At 39.8% G+C, this 20,394-nt stretch overlaps 1 protein-coding gene across 2 annotated transcripts in view; it reads right to left on the bottom strand.

Annotated features, from left to right (window-relative positions):
- Positions 1-7,125: 7,125 nt before the first annotated feature.
- The window catches only part of LOC119654380 (carboxypeptidase Q-like), a 66,326-nt gene continuing 53,057 nt past the window's right edge, over positions 7,126-20,394 (bottom strand). The window contains exons 1-9 of one of the 2 annotated variants that reach the window (XM_038059741.1): positions 16,613-16,759; positions 16,284-16,513; positions 16,064-16,210; positions 15,785-15,938; positions 15,477-15,726; positions 15,177-15,279; positions 7,666-7,992; positions 7,468-7,593; positions 7,130-7,394 (exon numbers count right to left, since the gene is read on the bottom strand). In XM_038059741.1, coding sequence (XP_037915669.1) covers positions 7,235-7,394; positions 7,468-7,593; positions 7,666-7,992; positions 15,177-15,279; positions 15,477-15,726; positions 15,785-15,938; positions 16,064-16,210; positions 16,284-16,504 — 1,488 coding nt within the window. In that variant the 5' untranslated portion in view covers positions 16,505-16,513; positions 16,613-16,759 and the 3' untranslated portion in view covers positions 7,130-7,234. Of the gene's footprint in view, positions 7,395-7,467; positions 7,594-7,665; positions 7,993-15,176; positions 15,280-15,476; positions 15,727-15,784; positions 15,939-16,063; positions 16,211-16,283; positions 16,514-16,612; positions 16,760-20,394 lie in introns of those variants that run through there. The other variant, XM_038059742.1, reaches the window with a different exon arrangement.

Genomic DNA, 20,394 nt, shown 5'->3' on the forward strand with positions numbered 1-20,394 from the left:
ACCAGTACTACGGGAGGTTTTCTAAATTTTATGATATCGCATTTACTGAGTTAGGATCAATAGAATGGGTGCATTATCTGAATTTAAGAATGTCTCCTCTCCTTTCGCAGCTTGCGGAACTTAGACGCAAGGCAGAAAATATACTGAAATTTCCATCGATTATAAAATTGATGGATATACTGCAATTTTGGTAGGGATACAATAACGTCCCTGTCTCCAAGATCACAAGGCAGGTTCATTCGCTGCGCTGCAGAATTTGCATGATGTATTCGATCTTTATTGCGAATGCATATGATAGTGAAGAAATAGCAAACATATTCAATGCGTTTATTTTACTCTTTCCCAAGAGACGCATTTGTAGCCCATGCTACAGACGACGATCCTTAAAATTATCAACTTGAGCATGGATTCCTTGCAGAATTCCCAGGTTCTTGTAGAATTCTCTTTCGGTTATAGCTTTGGTGAAGGAGTTTGTCTGGAGCAAATTTCATCCGAATATCACGATAGAATATGTCAACTATACGCAACATACTTCTAAGATAGTTATCAGTACCAGCATACAACTTGATGTCATTTAAGTACATCAAGTCTGTCAGTTCGCCATATTTGATTGCAGAACCGTGCCCTCTAGCATCATTCAGTAGACATGATAGGGGGTTCAGTGTCCTACAAAGCCAAAGGAGGTCCTGCTCTACAAATGCAGACGGGCTCTGATGCGTTAGTACCCTCAGATGAATACAAGGTGTGATGCCACTCTTCCATGACTGTCGCCAAAATCTTTATTAATTTGGGATCAATGCGATGCTGAATAGAACATCTTTTAGTCAGGCGCCAGGAATACTATTTGTTTTGGCCTACTTGGTATAGCAATTAAAGAGATTTCGTTAGCCTCTAGTTACCTGTCCTATAACTAACTCGTTAATTGGTTGCTCTTTACAACCCCTTGAACCAAATTAGTAGCCCTTCTGCTCATCGAACAGAATGTTGTTCGTTTCGAGGTGCACATTGACCCTTCCATTAACAATGGGCATTATGAATTTTCAGATGGTTGCAAGCAAATAATCATGGTTGCAAGCGATAATCCTGCATCGTCTCCCTTTTAGAGACAACGTAGATAATCCCATCAGTGAGAAAGGAAGGAAATTCTTGCGTCCGAATAATTACCTGGTTTATACCATGTGCCACTTAACTTTATACTGGTGAATTTTTGTAGCAGAAACTTTGTACCCGATCCGCATCAGGGCTCCTCCAGTTCTTCAAACCATTTATTGCTCATCAAACTTCCTCTTCGGTAACATCCATAAAATTCATGATTAACATAATGTCATTGCGAGTGCCTTCCACGGTAATCCATTCAGCACTCTACCCTTTACCGAAAACTGCACTATCTGGACGCCCTGCTGGAATTCGTTGCGTAATGTAAAAAAAATCGGCCGGTTCATTGCGTACGTTGCATTCTGAACGCACCTGGAGTGACTTTAACCGTATTGTTACAATCGACTACACACGGCAGATAGTTTTTACTTTAGTATGCCCAGAATTTTAGTTACAGTTGTCTTACCTAAGATGGCATAGTTCCGATAAATCCTCTGCACTTTATTCTTCACTCGTCTGCTGTCATTACCATTGCTGACTTCAGTCAGCCTAACAATGTCCTACTTTAATGGGTCGCGGCAACACGAATAACACGAAAGTGATTCTTCTATTTATGGAATCTGACAGCTGCAATTGGACCACACGACCTTTCAACACACACTCGAGATATAATCTCAACATTGGATTGAGGAAGAATTCTCAATGGTTCTGGAGGTGCATGGAACCTGGGTACATCTGGTCTGGGGAAAAGCCCACTTCCGCCACTTCGGAGGAGAAATCGGTTGCAAAATTTACCGAGGTCCCCGAAGGAATCTCGGAGGCCATAGAGACGGAAGGGACTGGATCAATCAGGGAAATAGACCTGCTGCCCATTAAAAGGTAGAAGTGGGACGATCTAGACCTGGATTTTCTAGAGCTTGATGTGGACAGCGACGAGCACGAAATGCCATATCGGAGAAGGACGGCGATACTCTGACAGTGGAGAAGATCTCCAAACAGTAACGTAGTCAATGGCCAACACTAAGATAGCCTAGATAAACCTCTACCATGCGAACACTGCATCTGCGGTAATTGCAAGGGCAAGAAAAAGTGGAGAATTGGAATAGCTCTGGCCAAGGAGCGTTGGGTGTACCGGGGGTAGAATCGCGGTCTACAAGGAGGAAACATGCAGGTAATTTGGGAGTCCTTTTGGGATCATTCTTAAAGGTTCAGAGTGCCTGCCCGGGGAACTTGTGGCTATCCAAGCCTCACTAGAAGCCGAGGGGGAGCACTCGAGAGGCAGTCGTGGCAACGAGCTACTCTGATGAACGTATGGTCGGAAGCTAGGGTAAGGTGGGCAGTGGGAAATTTTAACTCGCTGAAACCACCCGGAGTAGATAGCATCTTCCCAGCACTAATCAAGAGAGAGCTAGAAATCATCTTAGATTCGTCTTCTAAGGGGCAGCATAGCCCTTGAATATATACCAAGGACATGGGGCCGGCAAAATTGGTCTTTATTCCGAAAGCGGCCAAAAAGAATTCTTTTCCCCTTAAATCTTTCAGACCAATTTGCCTAACATCATTCGTACCTAAAACGGTGGAAAAGGTCACAAACAACTATATTAGAACTAACGTTCTGAAACGGAATCCCCTACATTATTGTCAACACGCTTAACGGGCAGTACGGTCAGCCGAAACTGATCTCTACCAGCTGACGGATGTATTACAGGATGCCATAGAAAAAGAAATAACACTGTGTTCGGTTTTGGATATTGAGGAGGCGTTCCATAACACATCGCATACAGAGATACAAGATGCCCTGATCCGTCAGTGGGTAGGAAACACCCTGGCTTTCTGGATAGGCAAAATGTTGGAGAGTAGGCAAATAGAAGTACCGATAGGCACAAATTCTATTGTCATGAATACTATTCAAGGTGGTCCACAGGGCGGGGCACTATCACCGCTTATGTAGAGTGTGCTAGTAGACGAACTCCTGAACGAGCTAACAAATACTGGAATACAGGGCCAAGATTACGCTGACGACATTGTTTTAATATGTAGGGGCAAATATGAGAATACCCTATGTTATAGAATCCAAAATGAATTAAGGGTTATTAGTGCCCGGTGCAGGAAGGCGGAGCTGCGTATCAACCCAGCCAAAACCACCTTAGTACCATTCACTAGAATGTAAGCTTGATCTCCTGAGAGCCATTACGTTAAATGGCATGGAGTTGCAACGAAAAACAGAGGTCAAATATTTGGGAATTACACTAGACCAACAATTACTCTACAAGACGCATGTCGAAAACACTTGTCAAGGATTTTGATGCCTTGCAGGTCCGTAGCAGGAAAAAATGGAGTTGCACCGCGAACATACTACTTTGGATATATACTACACTAGGCCAGAACCCTTCTGTGGAATCGGCTATGACGTTAAAAAATGAAAAGGAACGGTTGACCGTACTATACTGGGCGCGCCTATCAGGAATGGAGCAGTCCAGGATGCTTATTGGAAGATACGAACCCAAGCGCATAAAAGACTTTTTAAACCTCATCAAGAATTCTCACTGGTTACTGCCGCCTAAATTATCACCTGGGGAGCTAGGGATATTAAGGACACTGCCCGCAGGTTCTGTTCGGAGCGTGTCGAAACCTCCCCTCTGGGACAGTGTCCGGCAATTGCACAAAGTAGGTCGAGGCACCTGGGAGAATACTTAACACCAAATACAAAGTTGAAAGGCTTGGAAGTATAGGTTGTTGCAAATGAAATGTCGGATATTTGAGTAAAATTTCAAAAAACTATAACTTTTATGAAAATTAATTTTATTAGTCAAAATAAGAACCAGCAGCTTCAATGCGCTTCTCCCAACGAGATACAAGGGCATTTATTCCAGTTTCGTAAAAGTCTGGGTTTCTAGAGCTAAGAAATTCTTCAAAGGCACTTTTGACAGCTACTTCATTGCTGAATTGTTTCCCCGCCAAAAAGTGATCCAAATGCTTAAAAAAGTGGTAGTCGGTTGGCGAGAGGTCGGGTGAATATGGTGGATGAGGAAGAGTCTCATATCGTAATTCATTTAATTTTTGGACCGTCATTCTGGAAACATGAGGTCGGGCGTTATCATGGAGCAGTATCACTCCATCTCTGTTGACCAATCTAGGCCGCTGAACACGTAATTTCTCGTGCATTTCATCAAGTTGGGCACAATATTTCTCTGCATTAATTGTTTCACCACGCTCCAAAAACGAATAATGAGTAATTCCAGATGCAGACCACCAAACAGTTACCATTACCTTCTTCGGGTGAAGGCTCGGTTTTGGCATGTGTTGTGGAGGCTGATCGGCATCTAGCCATTGCGCTGATCTGCGACGGTTGTCGTACAATATCCACTTTTCATCGCATGTCACTATTCTGCGCAAAAAGGGATTGTTCCTGTTGCGGTTGAGTAGAGAACTGGATATTTCCATTCGCAGCGCCATGTTTTGCTCGTTGAGTTCATGCGGAACCCACTTATCAAGCTTCTTCACCTTTCCAAGCTGTTGTAAGTGCCGAGATACTGTCGAATAGTGTACGCCTATTTTCTCTGCAATGTCACGAATCGATGATCGGGGATCAGATTCCACTATCAAACGCAACTCGTCGTTGTCGATCGATGGTCCTGGGTGTCCACGAGGTTCACTTTGGAGGGTCATGTCGCCTGAGCGGAATTTTTCGAACCACCGCTGTGTCGTTCGTTCGTTTGCTGCGTCAGCTCCAAATGCTCTGCAAATGTTTCTGGTTGCCTCCGCTGCGTTGTGACCAAGTTTAAATTCATATAGAAAAAGTTAACGTTTTTGACTCCCTTCCATGCTTTTTTCTTTGAGTTTTACTTGGAACTTCAATGACGATTGAAACTGAAATGACTCCTTGATCGAACGAACGACTATTTATACTCAATTATCCCATACCACCAGAGTCACCTTGCGGCAGTTTTAAACATTAAAATCATAACTAACTTCACTTCATTGAAAAATCCGACATTTCATTTGCAACAACCTATAAGTACTAAAATTTATATCGGTTATAGGCTTGCTTGGCATACTATTATCAATAGGTACACTATACCCAGTAAAAGGACGTAGCGCGACTTCCCCTTAACAGAATAACATAGTAGCAATGAAAGCAAGATTAGATTTTGGATTTTGGTTCAACGTTGAAAAACAGAACAGATTGCCTCGCTGCTAAGAATTAATCAGATTTACAGGGATTTCCGCAAGATAGGCTGATAGTTCCAAGAGAGAAGGTAATTTCTGTGAAATATTTAAAAATTTACGTCAGGGTTTTATGAAGGTGGACGAATAAATTTCAAAATATATCCAAACGGGCGCCAATATTGGCGTCACTAATTTGTCCGGATAGCTCAGTGGTTATAGCACAAGGCCGCGGTTCAAATCTTACTGGTGGCAGTGGGATACCACTGTGAATGAGTACCTGAGTCAATCAGGGTAATAATTTCGGGCGAAGGTAATGCTGACCCGATTACCTCCTATAGGGTACTGTAATCCTGTAGTGAACCGTTGCGATCTTGAATGAAGTGCTCTAACACACTTCAAGGCGCATTTGGATTGTTGCGTCAACGATTATTTTTATTTATTAATTTGTCACTCGACTTGGGAGTGTAAGAATTGATATAGTAGAAGAAATGGAACAGGCACGCAGACCTGAAGAGAATACGATGGGAAGAACGGCTTATACATCGAAGAGAAGTATAACAGGGTTAGTCACGCGATAATCGAAGTGAGTCTGCAGGGGAGCCTAAAAAATGTATGTAAGTGAGAGGGAAGTGGGCGGGATTGCGGGTGTTTCAGATGCGAGGTTAAAAGAGCTTGAAGTAAGCAGTGTCTTTACCGCAAATTGCAGAGTTATAAAATGAGCGAAAGCAGTGGGTTTTCCAGAATAAAACTTCTTGTAGACGTCTGTGGTGAAACAGAAGCGGACATGATAAGGAGATTGGTTAGATAGAATGATATAAAAGGTTTGGAGGGCTCGGTTACACATTTAGGGAGAGCGGTTGAAACCTCACTGGTCAAATGGGAAAAATAAAGATAGGAGAATACAACTTCGAAACCGTTGATAATTTCTCCTATCTAGGGTCGAAAATCATAACCGGTAACAGCTACGATGATAAAATCCGAGCACGGTTGTTGTCAGCTAACAGAGTCTACTTCAACTTACAGAAACTGTTCCGCTCGAAACCTCTCACCATAGGGTCAAAGCTCTTACTGTACAAGACAATGATCTTGCCAGTTCTCATGTATTCCTCGGAAACTTGGGTTCTTAGCAAGAAAAATTGAGAACATTTGGCCGCGTTCGAAAGAAGAATCCTCGGAAGAATTTTTGGCCCCCTACGTGAGGATGGACGATTCCGTAGCCTACACAATGACGAAATCTATGAGCGATACCATGATGGTTGTAGATAAAATCCGGCTCAATATGTTACGGTGGGCGGGTCACTTAATCCGTATGGATGAGGATGATCCCACCCGGAAAGTCTATAAGGGCAATATCTATGGTAGAAAAAGAAGACGAGGAAGACCGTGCTTAGGATGGCGTAGGTCAGAACGCCAGACAGCTTTTAGGGATATCGAATTGGTGGATTTCGGCGCAAAACCGGAATGCCTGGAGTTCCTTATTAAGGCAGGCCTAGACCGGATACTGGTTGTTGCGCCGTTGATGATGATGATGATGAGGTTGAAACCCCAATTGATAATCGCCGGAGCTAAACTCAAATCTTTGGATGACAATCCCCCAAAACCTCACTTCACACCAAACTGTCCTTTGTACTGTTTTTTGCTGTATGTCCAATGCCGGCCTGTAATGCCTAGTTTTCTGTCCCTTTCCTTGGCAGTAAATCAAAGAAACTTTGTAGTTTCACTTTCCCATCCCCGACGGAAATCTATGCGGCGGGGATTTTCAATAGAACAATCCCTTATGAATCGTTCCGAACATATTTCCAACTTAAAAATCTGGAAAATAGTCTATTTCTAATCGATTCCAGTGACAGAAAAGAGATGTTCGCAATGTTATAATATATGTATATTGAAGTTACCACTTTGTAAAAATAAATACATATTAATTTATTAATTATTCTAGTTTTAAAATAATACTAGTTTGAAAACAAACCTAATCTAATTCTGGCTCTATCAATTCGTCAGTAACAGTTTTTGGAATATCGATACTTAAATTCGCGACTACGTAAGCAACTGATGCGAACAGCGCCGTATTCTTATCTAAAGTGATTGGATCCTCCACAAGCATACTGTCGCCAGCTGAATGATGGAACCTGAAAATGAAGGAAAACAATTTTGCAATTAGGATTCAATTTGCATCTTTTATATCAGATATGTAATACTAACCAGAAATATCGCTCATTTTTATTAAGTAGAGAAGCTGAAGGATAACCACGATTGGTCCACAATGAAATATCTGGACCACCATCGGTTGGTGTCTTGAACTGGGTTGCATTCAAAGGAGTCATCAATCTAAGTTTGAGATGTAAGCAGTTTGCTATTAATAACTTTATAATCCTATGATTTCTAGATAATGTGACATACTTCATGATCTCTCTGAATATACATAGCGCATCCTCGTTACCAGAAAAGTCCATTCCTAGGGGATCAAATGTTCCTATATCGGATTCGACAAATAAGTTGAATTCTTCTTTCTCAGTCGCAGCATGCTGTTTCTGATAGGCTTTAGCTCCATAGTAACCAAATTCTTCGCCAGTCCATAATATTGCACGAATCGTACGTTTTGGACGGAGACCCAATTGTTTTAGATACTGAACGGCTTTCCATGAGATAAATCCACCAGCTGCATCGTCCATTGCACCTACGCCAACATCCCAGCTATCCAAATGACCGGATAGAACTACTACGGATCTGTAACAAATAATTGTGAAAAATTTAGTGATAGGGTAAAGAAATGACTTTATTTATTTATGATAACGAAATGTTTCTGAACAAGTTTGGGTGATTAAATGGATAGACCATTGGATGAGCCTGTGAACATTCAGGAGTAAGCATTCACAAAGGAATAAACCAATGGTATTGTATATAATTTGCATCGTCAGTGTAAGTAGTCCTAAAATTCACAGCACAAAGGTGTGAACTATGTAATTAGCTAAGTACCAACCGGTTCCCTAAGATTTAGCTACTTATGATGCCCTACACAGGTCCCAAAATTTACTATAACTTTTCAATGAACAGTTTTCTTCTTTGTATGGTTCTCCGCATGACTGCTTTTGAATCAATTACTAATTTGAGGAATGTTTTCAATATCCGCGATAATTTTTTTTCAAACTCTGGAAGTTGGCTTTAAGCGAAACACCGAAATTTTCATGATTTTATCCAGAATAAGGACTGCCGTAATCCATTATGACTTTAGGACGGTAAGGTAGTGAAGGAGGATTTCAATGAAAGTTTTATGGATTGCTGTAATTTTAACCATTCTATCAGAAGTACAAATTGAACTTCAAAATGTAGTCAATAAATATCTCATCAACTCCAGCACATCCCAATAATAGTGTGTTTGTATGTGTTCGTAGTGGGGGAGAAACTGTAGTCTCTGAGGACTCAGACAAAGGTGGTCCATTGTACTCGACCCATCCCCCCAATAATAGTACTCTCAGAATTTGTCACAAATATGATAGTTTGATGGTTTCATACTTCTGACCGCTTTTCTTCGATAGTGAGCATTTGTATTAAATACTAATTATGCTAATTATAAATATTAATTAAATACCTAACGTAAAGAAGGGACTGGTGCGGTTATATATTATGTACCTAATGTTAGTTTTTTGCTAGCCTACGACATGTCCTGAAACGTCAGTGAACATTATATAGACAGTCAACGTCAGGTGTCTTCCACCTGAAAAATTTTCCAAAATGTTGGTCCCCTACACACCCGAAAACAAAGAAGACGTCTGGATGATCTGCAAAAGCGTAGATTGTTAAGAACTGGTAGTCTAACGAGAATAGCTAACTTTTCGGCCTAACCCCACAGTCTTCTTTGGGCACGGATTGATTTGGAAACTACAATCAAAACCCTGCAGTGATTGACACAGCAATAGTGGTTTATACAGCATTTGTCCTAATAAATACGATGCCTACCTTACACTTCTACCTGAGGGATACAGCGCCAAAATTATACAACACAAACCCACCCTTACGCTTATAAGAAGCTTTGCCTTCTGTATGGGTACAACCGCATAATCGGGCCGAAAACATATCCCCCAGAAATGTTTGTGAGGCATATGCTCTCAGAGGGCTATCCTGGTCTCCATGATACCAGATAAAGTCCGGTCAAGCTACGTGGCAAGACCCATTTCAGCTGAATACCTTGCAGACTCGAGTCTGGTTGTCCTACCCGGCCGCAGAGCATTCGCCTACTGCTTCACGACCAGCAATTCAATGTGAATACAGCGCAATATCCGCAATATGCTTGCGTTAAGGCATCCGGTTTCAGAGTGTAATCTACAGAAGAACAGGCTTACGAATGCACTATGCCTCTAGAACCGTCCCCAACAATGCGGTACAATATTTTGATCAGTACGTAAAGAACGTCAAAAAGTGAATCGCTTAACAGCCGTAGCATCAGTCTCAATAAGGGCGATCCCCATTTAAATTGACAGATATGGAATGTGAGGGTCTCAAAACGAGTTCATGCAGGTGGCAGTTTATAAGAGGAATTAGCCGCAGTAGCCAAGCATATGCAATGTAGAGGAACTACCTGGCAGAATATGATACTCTGTATTTACTCTAAGTACGCTACATCTACTAACTTCTGTCGTAACTAGATAATCCTCAAATCTGACACCTTCCTATATAACACATTGCTCTGTACGGCACGACATTATCGTAGTACTACAGCTTTGAACACTTGCTAGAGAACTAGTCTGAAGCAGAACCATTTTAGCATTCCAGGAATGTCCAAAATCAAATAGAGTAAAACATCAACGTTATGCTTGGCATAATAGAGAGTTGCGCAATGAAAGTGCCATTAGCATAATGGAAATATACTTCAAATCTTTGGCATTCTAGTCCTGATTCCGTTTCCCGGTAAAGAAAGAAGAAAGGAATATTCTCCCGGCCACTTGATCGACAAAATAAGTTAATAGGTATATTATAACCATTAAAGGGGGCACATAGTTTGTTTAGAAGGCAATGTAATTTCCCTTAATATCATTATTATTAATATCCTTTGAATCAATACTTTAGGAATAAACGGTTTGCGTAGAACAAAAACACGAAAAAGAACAAATTAAATGAAAATCTTTCTCAAAAAAAAGTAAGCAAGAAATGAGAATTCAATTTTCTAGACTCACAGAAAATTTATTAAAATTATAATATCTGCAAGAAAGATAAATAGGGTAATTTGTTGTAGGAGATTGATTAAATATCTCCATACACCATTCATACTAATATGCATATATTTGCACACGTATCAACAAACAAAATTGAATTGAATGATATCAAGGGTCCTAAATCATCTAGGCTTTAAATGTTTACCGAAAAGAATGCCGCAAAAATCCTAAAGACATCGATAAGATTTTCAAGCACTCAATAAAGATGATAGATTTCAGACGTCGGAATTAATCTATTATAATTTGAATCGATTAACTAATCAATACGAAATTTTAAGCTATAAATTAATATTGAAAGATGATAATTGCTTGAAAAATTATTAACCGACATCATAATGAACCGTAATCATAAACTAAGGCTACGGATAGGCTTGGAGGAAGAGAGAATAATTTTTTTATTCGGGGTGAACCTAGTTATATCTAAAAATGGGGTTTTCTTTCATAAACATCCTATTTTGAAAATTGTTCGGTCCCTCCATCAGTGTTATAGAGTAAAGAATCACTGAAGGTGGCATTGCGGTCGAAATGTGTGATGTGGAAGGGAAATGGTCTTGACAGCCCCTGTTCGGAGGAACCTAACGATGACTCCATGATCGCTACGAGTAAGAGCGACACCAAGGCAAATTTAGTCGAATGTCGCATATTGCACGTCGTGACAAAAGAAAATTGTTCATTGCTGGTTAGCGACGGAGCTGCTACAAACAGAATACCCTTTTTTGTATTACTAAAGTATTTTCACCATGATGAGCAACTTTACAAATGCAATGAGTATTTGACCACTATTCTCACCCATTTGGTTACAATAAGGCCTAACGATAAGGGGGTTGAAAGAGGAGGCCACATCATTTTCACTCCAGGCCGTATAATTTTCACCCCAGGGCTCGTTTTGCACATTATTTTCACCCCGGACCCGATTATTCTCTACACGGGCCTGTCTACAGTGAAGTTTCACTTCTCATGGGTTAGATGCCAAGGTCCGTCCGTGCACTCAAGCAGAGTGAATCCTTCGAGCTTGCTGGTATTCCCACGGAACTTTTCGTAACAACCTATGTAGTCTTTGCAGTGCTAAAAGAGTTCAGCAGAATATGCGATACTTCCCCAAACAAGACGATTTCGCTAATGTTATCTGCCTAATCCCTAATGGATTTGTGGAACTTGGCACCGAACTTAATGTCACACAGTAGCAGCGAGAAGTTGCAGTTTCGTCTAAAATTTTGGCAACTATGTAAACACAACACCAGGCTCCAAATGCTCCACACAAATATCAAAGTGACCTTCATATTCTCAGATGGTAGCCACAAATATAAGGTATTCTTTGAACATTTTTGCAGTCTACCAATTTCCAAAGGAGAAGTAAGTTCCGTATTTATGAAACACGTTTAAAGCCCGTGATTATCAACCTTTTTCATAGTATGCTGAGTTGCTGGGAAGATTTCTAGATTGTGATTCCAAAATAGAAACAATGAATCAGTTGTTAGCTACCTGAAGTTAATAGCTTTAGCATAGAACATCGTACTATTATTGGTCCAACATTGTCTCTGAAAGGGATTTGTGATCACGGTGATCGGGTAAATATAATAGAATACCAGCATTTCCACCGGCAAAAAGTGCCCGCAAGGAGAGCTAAGGAATCAATGTAAGCGTATGGTGGATATGATGATCATTTGAAGGTTTAAGGGTAGTAAATGCTCGGAAAAGATTTGCGAAACTGGACGAATTTTCGCATTTCAAAGTAGGAAGAGGAGAAGGGAGAAAGAGAAGCTTTTATTTCAAGTGCTGTTAGAAGGAGAGTAGAGCGACTCTAATTATCTGGAAACCCTCTGCAAGCTGTTAACTAAGGAGTAAGTAAATATACTCAGAATTTTGCGAGTATTACTTGCGGAACTCGAGAGCAATTCTCCGTTAATAATACGTCCCCTTCCCCCTACAAACCATTTAGTTGAGAGCGTAAAAATATCGAAAATCCCAGCTAGGGTCGTCCCTCAAAGCAGTCGGAATCTTATGAAGAAAACAAATGGAAATATACTAAAACATATTGCATATATGTACAATGACCTACAATTTATGTAGCATATGTCGCTAGCTTTAATACACCAGTCCATTTGTTACTATGCCGCCTCATGCTATAGTTGGTTCCTCTTTGTTTGAAAAACGATTTGCCAACCTTCTTACTTGGTCGGTGGGGTTGTTTTCATTAGCAGATACAGAAGTGGTACACCATAATTTTTTCAGGGCCCTATATATCTCCTCATATATAATCAAAATTTTTGGTCAGGGATGAAGGGTATTCAACAAATATTTTTTTTTTCTAAAAGCAGAGTTCGAAAGCACTTCCATGCCAAGAACAAGTACCCTTTAATGACACAGGCCACAATACTAAAAGATGTGAACATATTAAAAATTCAAGCCATTGTTGGCGCCCAAAACAGTCCCAAATCTTCTGGAGCGAAACTATTATACTATATATACCTGGCAAAAACACCAATCCTAGTCAGAAGAAGGGATTAAATATTGGTAAACCCCGAACTTAGTTTAACCGAACCGTGTGTTTCCAGCGCAAAAAAACTTTAATAGTTACAGAAGATATTAACCAATGACGAGACAGATCCATGCAACTCTTCCAAGGAAACGAACTCGTAGCCCCGCTATCAATTTGCTTATTGAGCAAGTCGTTAGGAAAATTCCATGTAGAACTACGAGGAAGCTACTGTTGTAGTGTGCTCCAATGGCGAATTTACAAATTGTCTCAATGTCAACGAATTGATACTAACAAAGTATTTCCAAGCTTGCAGTCAAAAGCGGAAAAGATTTTCCCAAAAATCTATGAAGATGGGACTAAATTTTCGAAGTAATCAAGGAGAGAAGCAGTACTTATCACATAAGCATTGAGCTTGGAAGATAACCTCAGAAAATGGCAGATGAGATCAATGTACAGCAGCCGGAAGCACCAAATAGAACGTGCTTTTCGGCAGCCCCCGTAGCAGAGTCAATAAACTTTTGAAGGCAAAACATATTCAGATTTATGAAACACGCTTGAGACTCGTGAATGCCATTAACTCGTCCCCTTCCTTCCTATGAACAGCATATTCACAGCGCTCCTAGTTTGTGACAGTAAAGTAGAAAATTTTTTCAACTTCTTCGGCGCGAGGGGCTAATGCGTTCCTCTTTATTTGACGAAAATATCATGGGCTAGGCTAACTTAAATACATGGCCGAGTGTAGCAAATGGGATACCATTTGAGTTGAGTTGCCTGGAAAAGTACCGAAAAGGCAAATTGAGAAAACAATGGTAGTTGATGTGGAAAAGGTGGACATTTGAGAGTTCTGAAGAACGAGATTGCTAAATGGAAAAGCTCGTAGAAGAGTAGCTAGCGTGTTCCAACTTCAAACAGGACTGATTTTTTTTAAAACAGTACAGGGAGATCTCTATCTGTGGAAAAGGCATCTAAAGTAGTCAGTATTATCAGGAAGAAAGTATCTCTCTAGATATCCTCATCGAGAAAATCTCCATGGAGCAACGGATTATAGTCAAGTTTTTGACTAAAGAAGCAATGCAAATGTCGAAAGCTAAAATCATGGTCACCAGCTATTGCTGTACTAAGTCTACAGAGACTAAAAAATCGGAGAGGAACACAACCTGAGTTACGAGAGTCTCCAACAGATCATAACAATGGTTGGGGTATCGCAAAGCATCCAATAAACGAATTCGTTAACGCGTGCTTCTGGCGAGAGAGTTAGGTATATTGAAACTGAACCGTAACCAGCAAAGAAACCTACACTATTAGGATAATTAAACGAATATGGCATAGAGATAAAGGCGTCGACGAATATATGATATATTATACAAAAATGTGGTTGTCAGCCCGTAAAGTTACAACAACTGTTTTTTTTTATCGACGAGACGAGAGGTTTTCACGCTGATTTCCTCCATAATTAATGCACAAATAATGTTCAATATAATTATTTTAAAAGCATTATGAAATCGTAACTTAAAAACCCAAAAGTTGGGATTAGATGGGAAATGAAACCAAGGCGGTTTGTGATATAAAATCGTGCGAGCAAAGACTCCCGGATGATAGTCAAATAGTCTTTGATTTGAGGATCGTTTGCCTTTCATGTCAGCATATCTCAAGGGACAGTGAGGACCCAATGCTCGTAGACCGCACCTTCACAATAACTCAGGAAAGCTCCCAATTAGACTTTTTCTTTAATAATCTTTTATTATTAACGCCGAGATTAGGGAACGATTTTGCCATAAAATTTCACTACTTAAAAGTTTTGATAAAAGCGAGTGGAGTTCCATAATATTTAGCTCACTCTTAAAGTTTCCAGTGCGGAGCACTCTGGAGAAGCAAGAAATATGTTTGATTATTGACATTTGCATCATTCCGTGATATAAAACTTATAAAAGTGAAATAAAAAGATATTTAACTTTAGGAAACTGCGTATTTGCGGCATCTCATACGAAAAAAATCGATCTCATAGGCCAGCATTTATGGAGAATTTGTTGAATACGTTTGAATGCCTAAGGTATAAAGGAAGTCTTTAGAAACAATTAACAACGAGTTCAAAAATTAAAATTAGAGTGTCTGCTGTCATTATCACTTACACTCTCATTATTTCATTAATTTTCAAAATACTTAAATTTAATTGTCTAAAAAACTATGAATTCTTAATGGCAAGAAATATTTTCAGGACTTACTTGTTTGGGTTTTGAGTTCCTTGCAGTTCTCCAATTGTGTTGCGAGACATGGCAGGCTCCAAATTTCTAGCTTCCATTTCGAGGCGAATGATGATTTTTTCCCCTAGAATAGAGACGGTTCTGAATAGATACAAGAGACTAAAATACATGTAGCTGAAAAATAAAATTCCAGTTAGGCTAAATGTCGACGAATACAAGATATGACGACAAATCATTATATATAATACAATGGATGATATTAATGACAAAATCTTAAACTAACAACTGTTAGTGGTATGACTTGACGTAGGGAACACTCACCTCTTCTAAACATCCTCAAGAGCATCGTAGCATCTTCAACAGTAATACAAGCAGCTGGTATCTTTTTTACATCTGAACTGTACTCCTGCACTCCTGTATGCGGCGATCCAATAGAAAATGGAGTTATACTTCGAATTAAAGCTGCAACGGCCCCTTTTCTCGATGCTACACTAGCACCTATGCTTCGATATCGAACCGTTTGACCATAGCTTGTCCATGCTGGTACAAATATCACAATTTTTCCTTTAACCTATTGAAACCGTTTTCCGTTATACATCTTTTTATCCGAGCTACTAAAGGAGATTTACCAATGAATCGGGCATTGCTTCGAGTTCATCGAAACTATCAACAGCGACGGCCTCAGCAACAATACCTCCTCGGGGAGTCCCAATGGATGTACCCAAACCAAGCAAATTCAAAGGTGCACGTCGAGGAGAGATCATCTCTGCACTTTCAAATCCTCTGAAAATTCGAAAAATGAAATAGATACTTAGTTTAGAAACTAGTCTTTAGCTTTCGGGGGCTACTAGTCTTAGCTCAATCTTAGTAACTTTAACCTGGCGAATTTATAAAACTTGTCTACTCACCTCACCCAATGAGGAACAGGTGCATCTTCAGTATGTACATTTTCCAATCCCGCCTTCTGGAATTCATCCACCAAGTAATCAATAGAATCCTCCAAACTCTGGGAACCGGCTAGGCGATGACCAAATTTGTCGGTCATTTCCAACAAACTGAGGAATTTACATACATAGAGGGATAATTAATTAAAACACATCACAAACGTTTATTGATTCCACATCTTACCTGTTATATGTATCTCCAGCAAATTTTCCACCCAAGATCTTGTCAACGATGGTATTGACAACCGGTTGATATCCTTGAATTTCCTTCTGCAATGCTTCCGGTAAGTGGCACTCACCTCGATATACATATTTATCGACTCGGTTGTCAATAACAGAACTCCAAGACACGTCGGCAATAATGGTAAAAATCAATAACACTTTTTGAATATTACGTCCCATCATTTTTGCAATCTGTAACCAAAGTTTAGAAAAATTAAAGACTGACACTCTTTAGGTGTTACTTGTAACGTTAGCAACTATAAACTGACTAGACTCCGCTACATTACTGACCAAGAAACATAACTAGTCAATCCGAATGCCTAAGTATCTTTTCAATCTACAAATCTAAACATTACTAGAAGACAACGGTGACTAAATGGGTTCTATCGACATTGGACCCAGCTGACATGACTGAAAAACATTCTGAAAGCTGGAAACCAGTTTGTAAAAGCGTCAGCATCTTTCGTCAGATTCGGGATGATGTGCGGTGTAATGTGTACGAAAGCCGGTAATCTCGCCAGATTGTAAGGCGACAGCTTTTCGATGGTATGAGGGGTAGGCGTACATTCCATGCAATCTATGAGGGTAACAATTGGCCAACTGTTTGGTAAGCTGTATTATGAAACTTTGTGAAGTTCTCCAGTCAGAATTAGTAACGACATGCGAATAGTATCAGGGGCAACAAATTGGTGACCTACGAACCACACACGAATCGGACACTAGCTAAATCTGGACTGGAAAAAGATGTTGCAATCCATTCATGGTTTATGATAATACAAAGTACGGTAGTATCTTCCGTACTAACATTTATTTTTGGTTTTGCTGAATTTTAGGATTTATTTGCTTTATTTTTCCTTTGAATTCTTATCGTTTTATTTTTAATTATTTTTAGAATTGGTACATTAAATACTTAGCGTTATTAATAATTGATAAAGAAATCGAATTCAGACAATTGCTTCGTCTCCAACGTCCATAAGAAAAAAGGGTAAAGTCAAGGTAAAGTCAAACTATAGCTTAGAAATGGGATCGATCCAGGACCTAACTGCACTAGACAACCACAAATTCCCTCGAATTATAACCTAACGCATCTATTTCTGCAAAATAGGAAGTATGTACACTTTTAGATTAAGATACATATGTACCATGTCAGCGTATTACCTTGATACGCGATATTTTGGGGAATTTAAACACAAGAAAACTAAAGAGCAGTGTTTAGAAGGTCACTGATATGGGTGGAACATATTTTAATGGCTAACATATTTTACCTTTTTATCCTCATACTGTTATCTAATTATATAGCCTTTTGTAATATTCATCACAAACGGCGCCCAATGTGGTAGTCGAAAGCGGTAAGTTTCATCATTTGAATATCTTGGAAGTAGCCTATTCTGCCTCCAAATCTCGATTTTGAATTGTCGAATAAAGATGATATCAGTCTCACAATTTTTTTGCTAATTAGGCTTCACATGCACTTGGTTTCTCTTCTTCATATTTTCTTTCTCGCCTGCTGCAGAAGAGTTTCCTGCCCTTTTCGCTATCGTCCTACTATAAATCCGATATTCCGATTAGTTACAATAAATTACCTTATTAAAATCGCTTTACTGCCTGTGTGTCCGTCACACGCATTTTTCTCGGAGACGGTTGTAGCGATTCACACCAAGTTTGGTGGAAAGATGGGAACTGTGAACGCTGAGGCTCATACGCTCATATATGCAAAAGGAGGTTGCACATTTTTTTTCATCAAATATAGTCATGTGTATCACATGAAAGGTCATGATTAGTACTTTCCAAACCCGGTCTTAGTTTTGACATTTGTTGGAAAGCTGGGTCGTGCCAGGGGTCAGAAGTCATCATTTCTTTAATGGACCCAATGTCAGAAACCAAAAAATCTGAAAAAAATCAAAGGGGCTGCCACTATATGGTGCCTAGGCTTCGAAATACCCTCCATACTGATATCTGTTCAAATAAAGTTAACAATATTATATTACTATACGTTCGATAATTGGTAATCCCAATAATGTGTACCAAGCCCTCATGCAATACTTGTTTGTTCGCGGTTATTATTCGGTTTAAAATCATTTTTCTTTATTTACGGGAAGAAGCTGATTTGTGCCAGGTATTTCGTTTTATAGCAAAAGGTCTTAAATAGTTGCCATGTCTCCTTCTCTCCGTTACGTCATTTCCAGTTAAGGACGAAGAAACTGAAGGGATTGAAGATTGGTGGGATATGGAAGTTATTGGTTGTTCTTGTATCTGGTCAGCCCCATATCTCACCCCCATTCGGTTATCCGTTTTCAAACATGAAGAAAGGATATATTCTCAGTTCCCTATTTATTTTTTGCCTGATACTGTCCACTATACTGCCACTGAAATTCTCTATTTTCATTTCTGTGTCTGTGTCTGGCTCTGTAGCATTTCACCCTCGTCCACTAAACCACTAACCACTCTAAAGCTTAATTCGTTTACTAATAGCTTGGGACGTATAAAACGGGGAGAAACCTCTGATCCTGCTACGGGTATCTCCCCCGTATTATAAGCCCTGAAAAATTCGTAATAATAATAGTACCCATCCCTCTATTGGAGGGAGAGTATCAACCTTCCAATCTTTCAAATTCTCATTTATTTTGAACGGTTAACTTATATATAAATACCGATATTTTTTACGAGGAAACTGAAGGATTACAATATAGGATGGAACCACTGAGTAGTCCTTACAATGTTTATGGATTTTTCTTCTAAACGCATTTTTCTCAAAACAATGTTTGTCAAGTTAGTGTGCAAGATAACGCAAAAAGTATCTTTTTGGTCTTCCTACAATATTATACACACCGAAATATTATTAGACGAAAATATCTTTTTAGACCATAAAAGTCTCATTTTTTACTGAAAATTCGCACCTTTTTGTTTAAAGCCTAAAATTTTCAATAAATTTCAAAGTTATTAAGTTATAGGTTCAAACAGAATTGCTTATAATGAATTTTTGATTTTTTCAGATAAAAATTAAAGACGTTTGAGTACATACCGATTTGGCATTCGGATTACGAAACGAAAATTAAATATTTTAAAATATTTAAAACAAATGATGATATTTCAATAAGAACAAAATTCTGAAATCGTGTTGTTTTTCGCAATTTAGAAGTATTTCCCCCTTCAAAATTTACAGAAATATTTTTTAAAAAATAGAGTATATGTAACAATATTTTCATAACAAAATTTTTCAAATAATTCGACTTATGCGTCATTTGCTGGGTAGGTAGGTAGGTATCAGTGGTCGCTCTGCGAAGCCTAGTTAGCGATTAATTTGATGCCACAAACTCCCAAAACCTTGACTGCTATGATAAGAAAAAGAGGGTAGAGTTCAGCTGGGTCAGATCTCCAGAGCCAGGCCGTAGCATTTACGGAAAAAACAGTTCTCCCACCTTGCTAGAGATTTCTCTGAAGTCTGCAAAGAATGGTTTACCTAGTTTCCGTAGCCTGGCTCAAGCAAGAGCTGGGCAATCGCAAAGCAAGTGTCTGAGGGTTTCTCTCTTCCCTTCGCAGCTTCGGCAATTTGTAGGGTATGCCGTGTCTGGTGACATGGTCCTCTATAGGCCAGTACCCCTCGCAGACCGCCCTAATCCTATACGCATTTGCTGTTGCGACCGGGTTTTTTTTATAGGCAGGCCAAATCCTCCTTGACGTAGCGCAGGTGGTAAGCTCCGCCATCTGAGGTCTACAGCTGCTAAGTATTGGGAGTAGATTCCATTCCTAATAGTCGCCACCGGGACGCAGGCTGTGCCCACCGAACAACTTTCAAGAGCAGAGCCTCACCTGGCCGGGTCGTCAGCCAGCTCATCATCCTCAATGCTCCTATGATCGAGGACAAAAGCGCGTTTCTGCACTGCCCCACCAGCCTAGATGTTGTCGCTGAGTACAAGGTGTTAATTGCCGCTTGGCTGTTGCTCAGAATGGCTATGATGCTTGGGCCTCAGATTATCCCCCAGCCAGCGACAGGCTTCTGGTATGGCCAGTACTTCCACTGGGAATACACTAGCAGACCATACGGCTTGAAAACAATGTGACTTGGATACACC

This window comes from Hermetia illucens, chromosome 4 (genome assembly GCF_905115235.1).
Source record: "Hermetia illucens chromosome 4, iHerIll2.2.curated.20191125, whole genome shotgun sequence".
In the NCBI taxonomy this organism is placed as follows: Eukaryota; Metazoa; Arthropoda; class Insecta; order Diptera; family Stratiomyidae; genus Hermetia; species Hermetia illucens.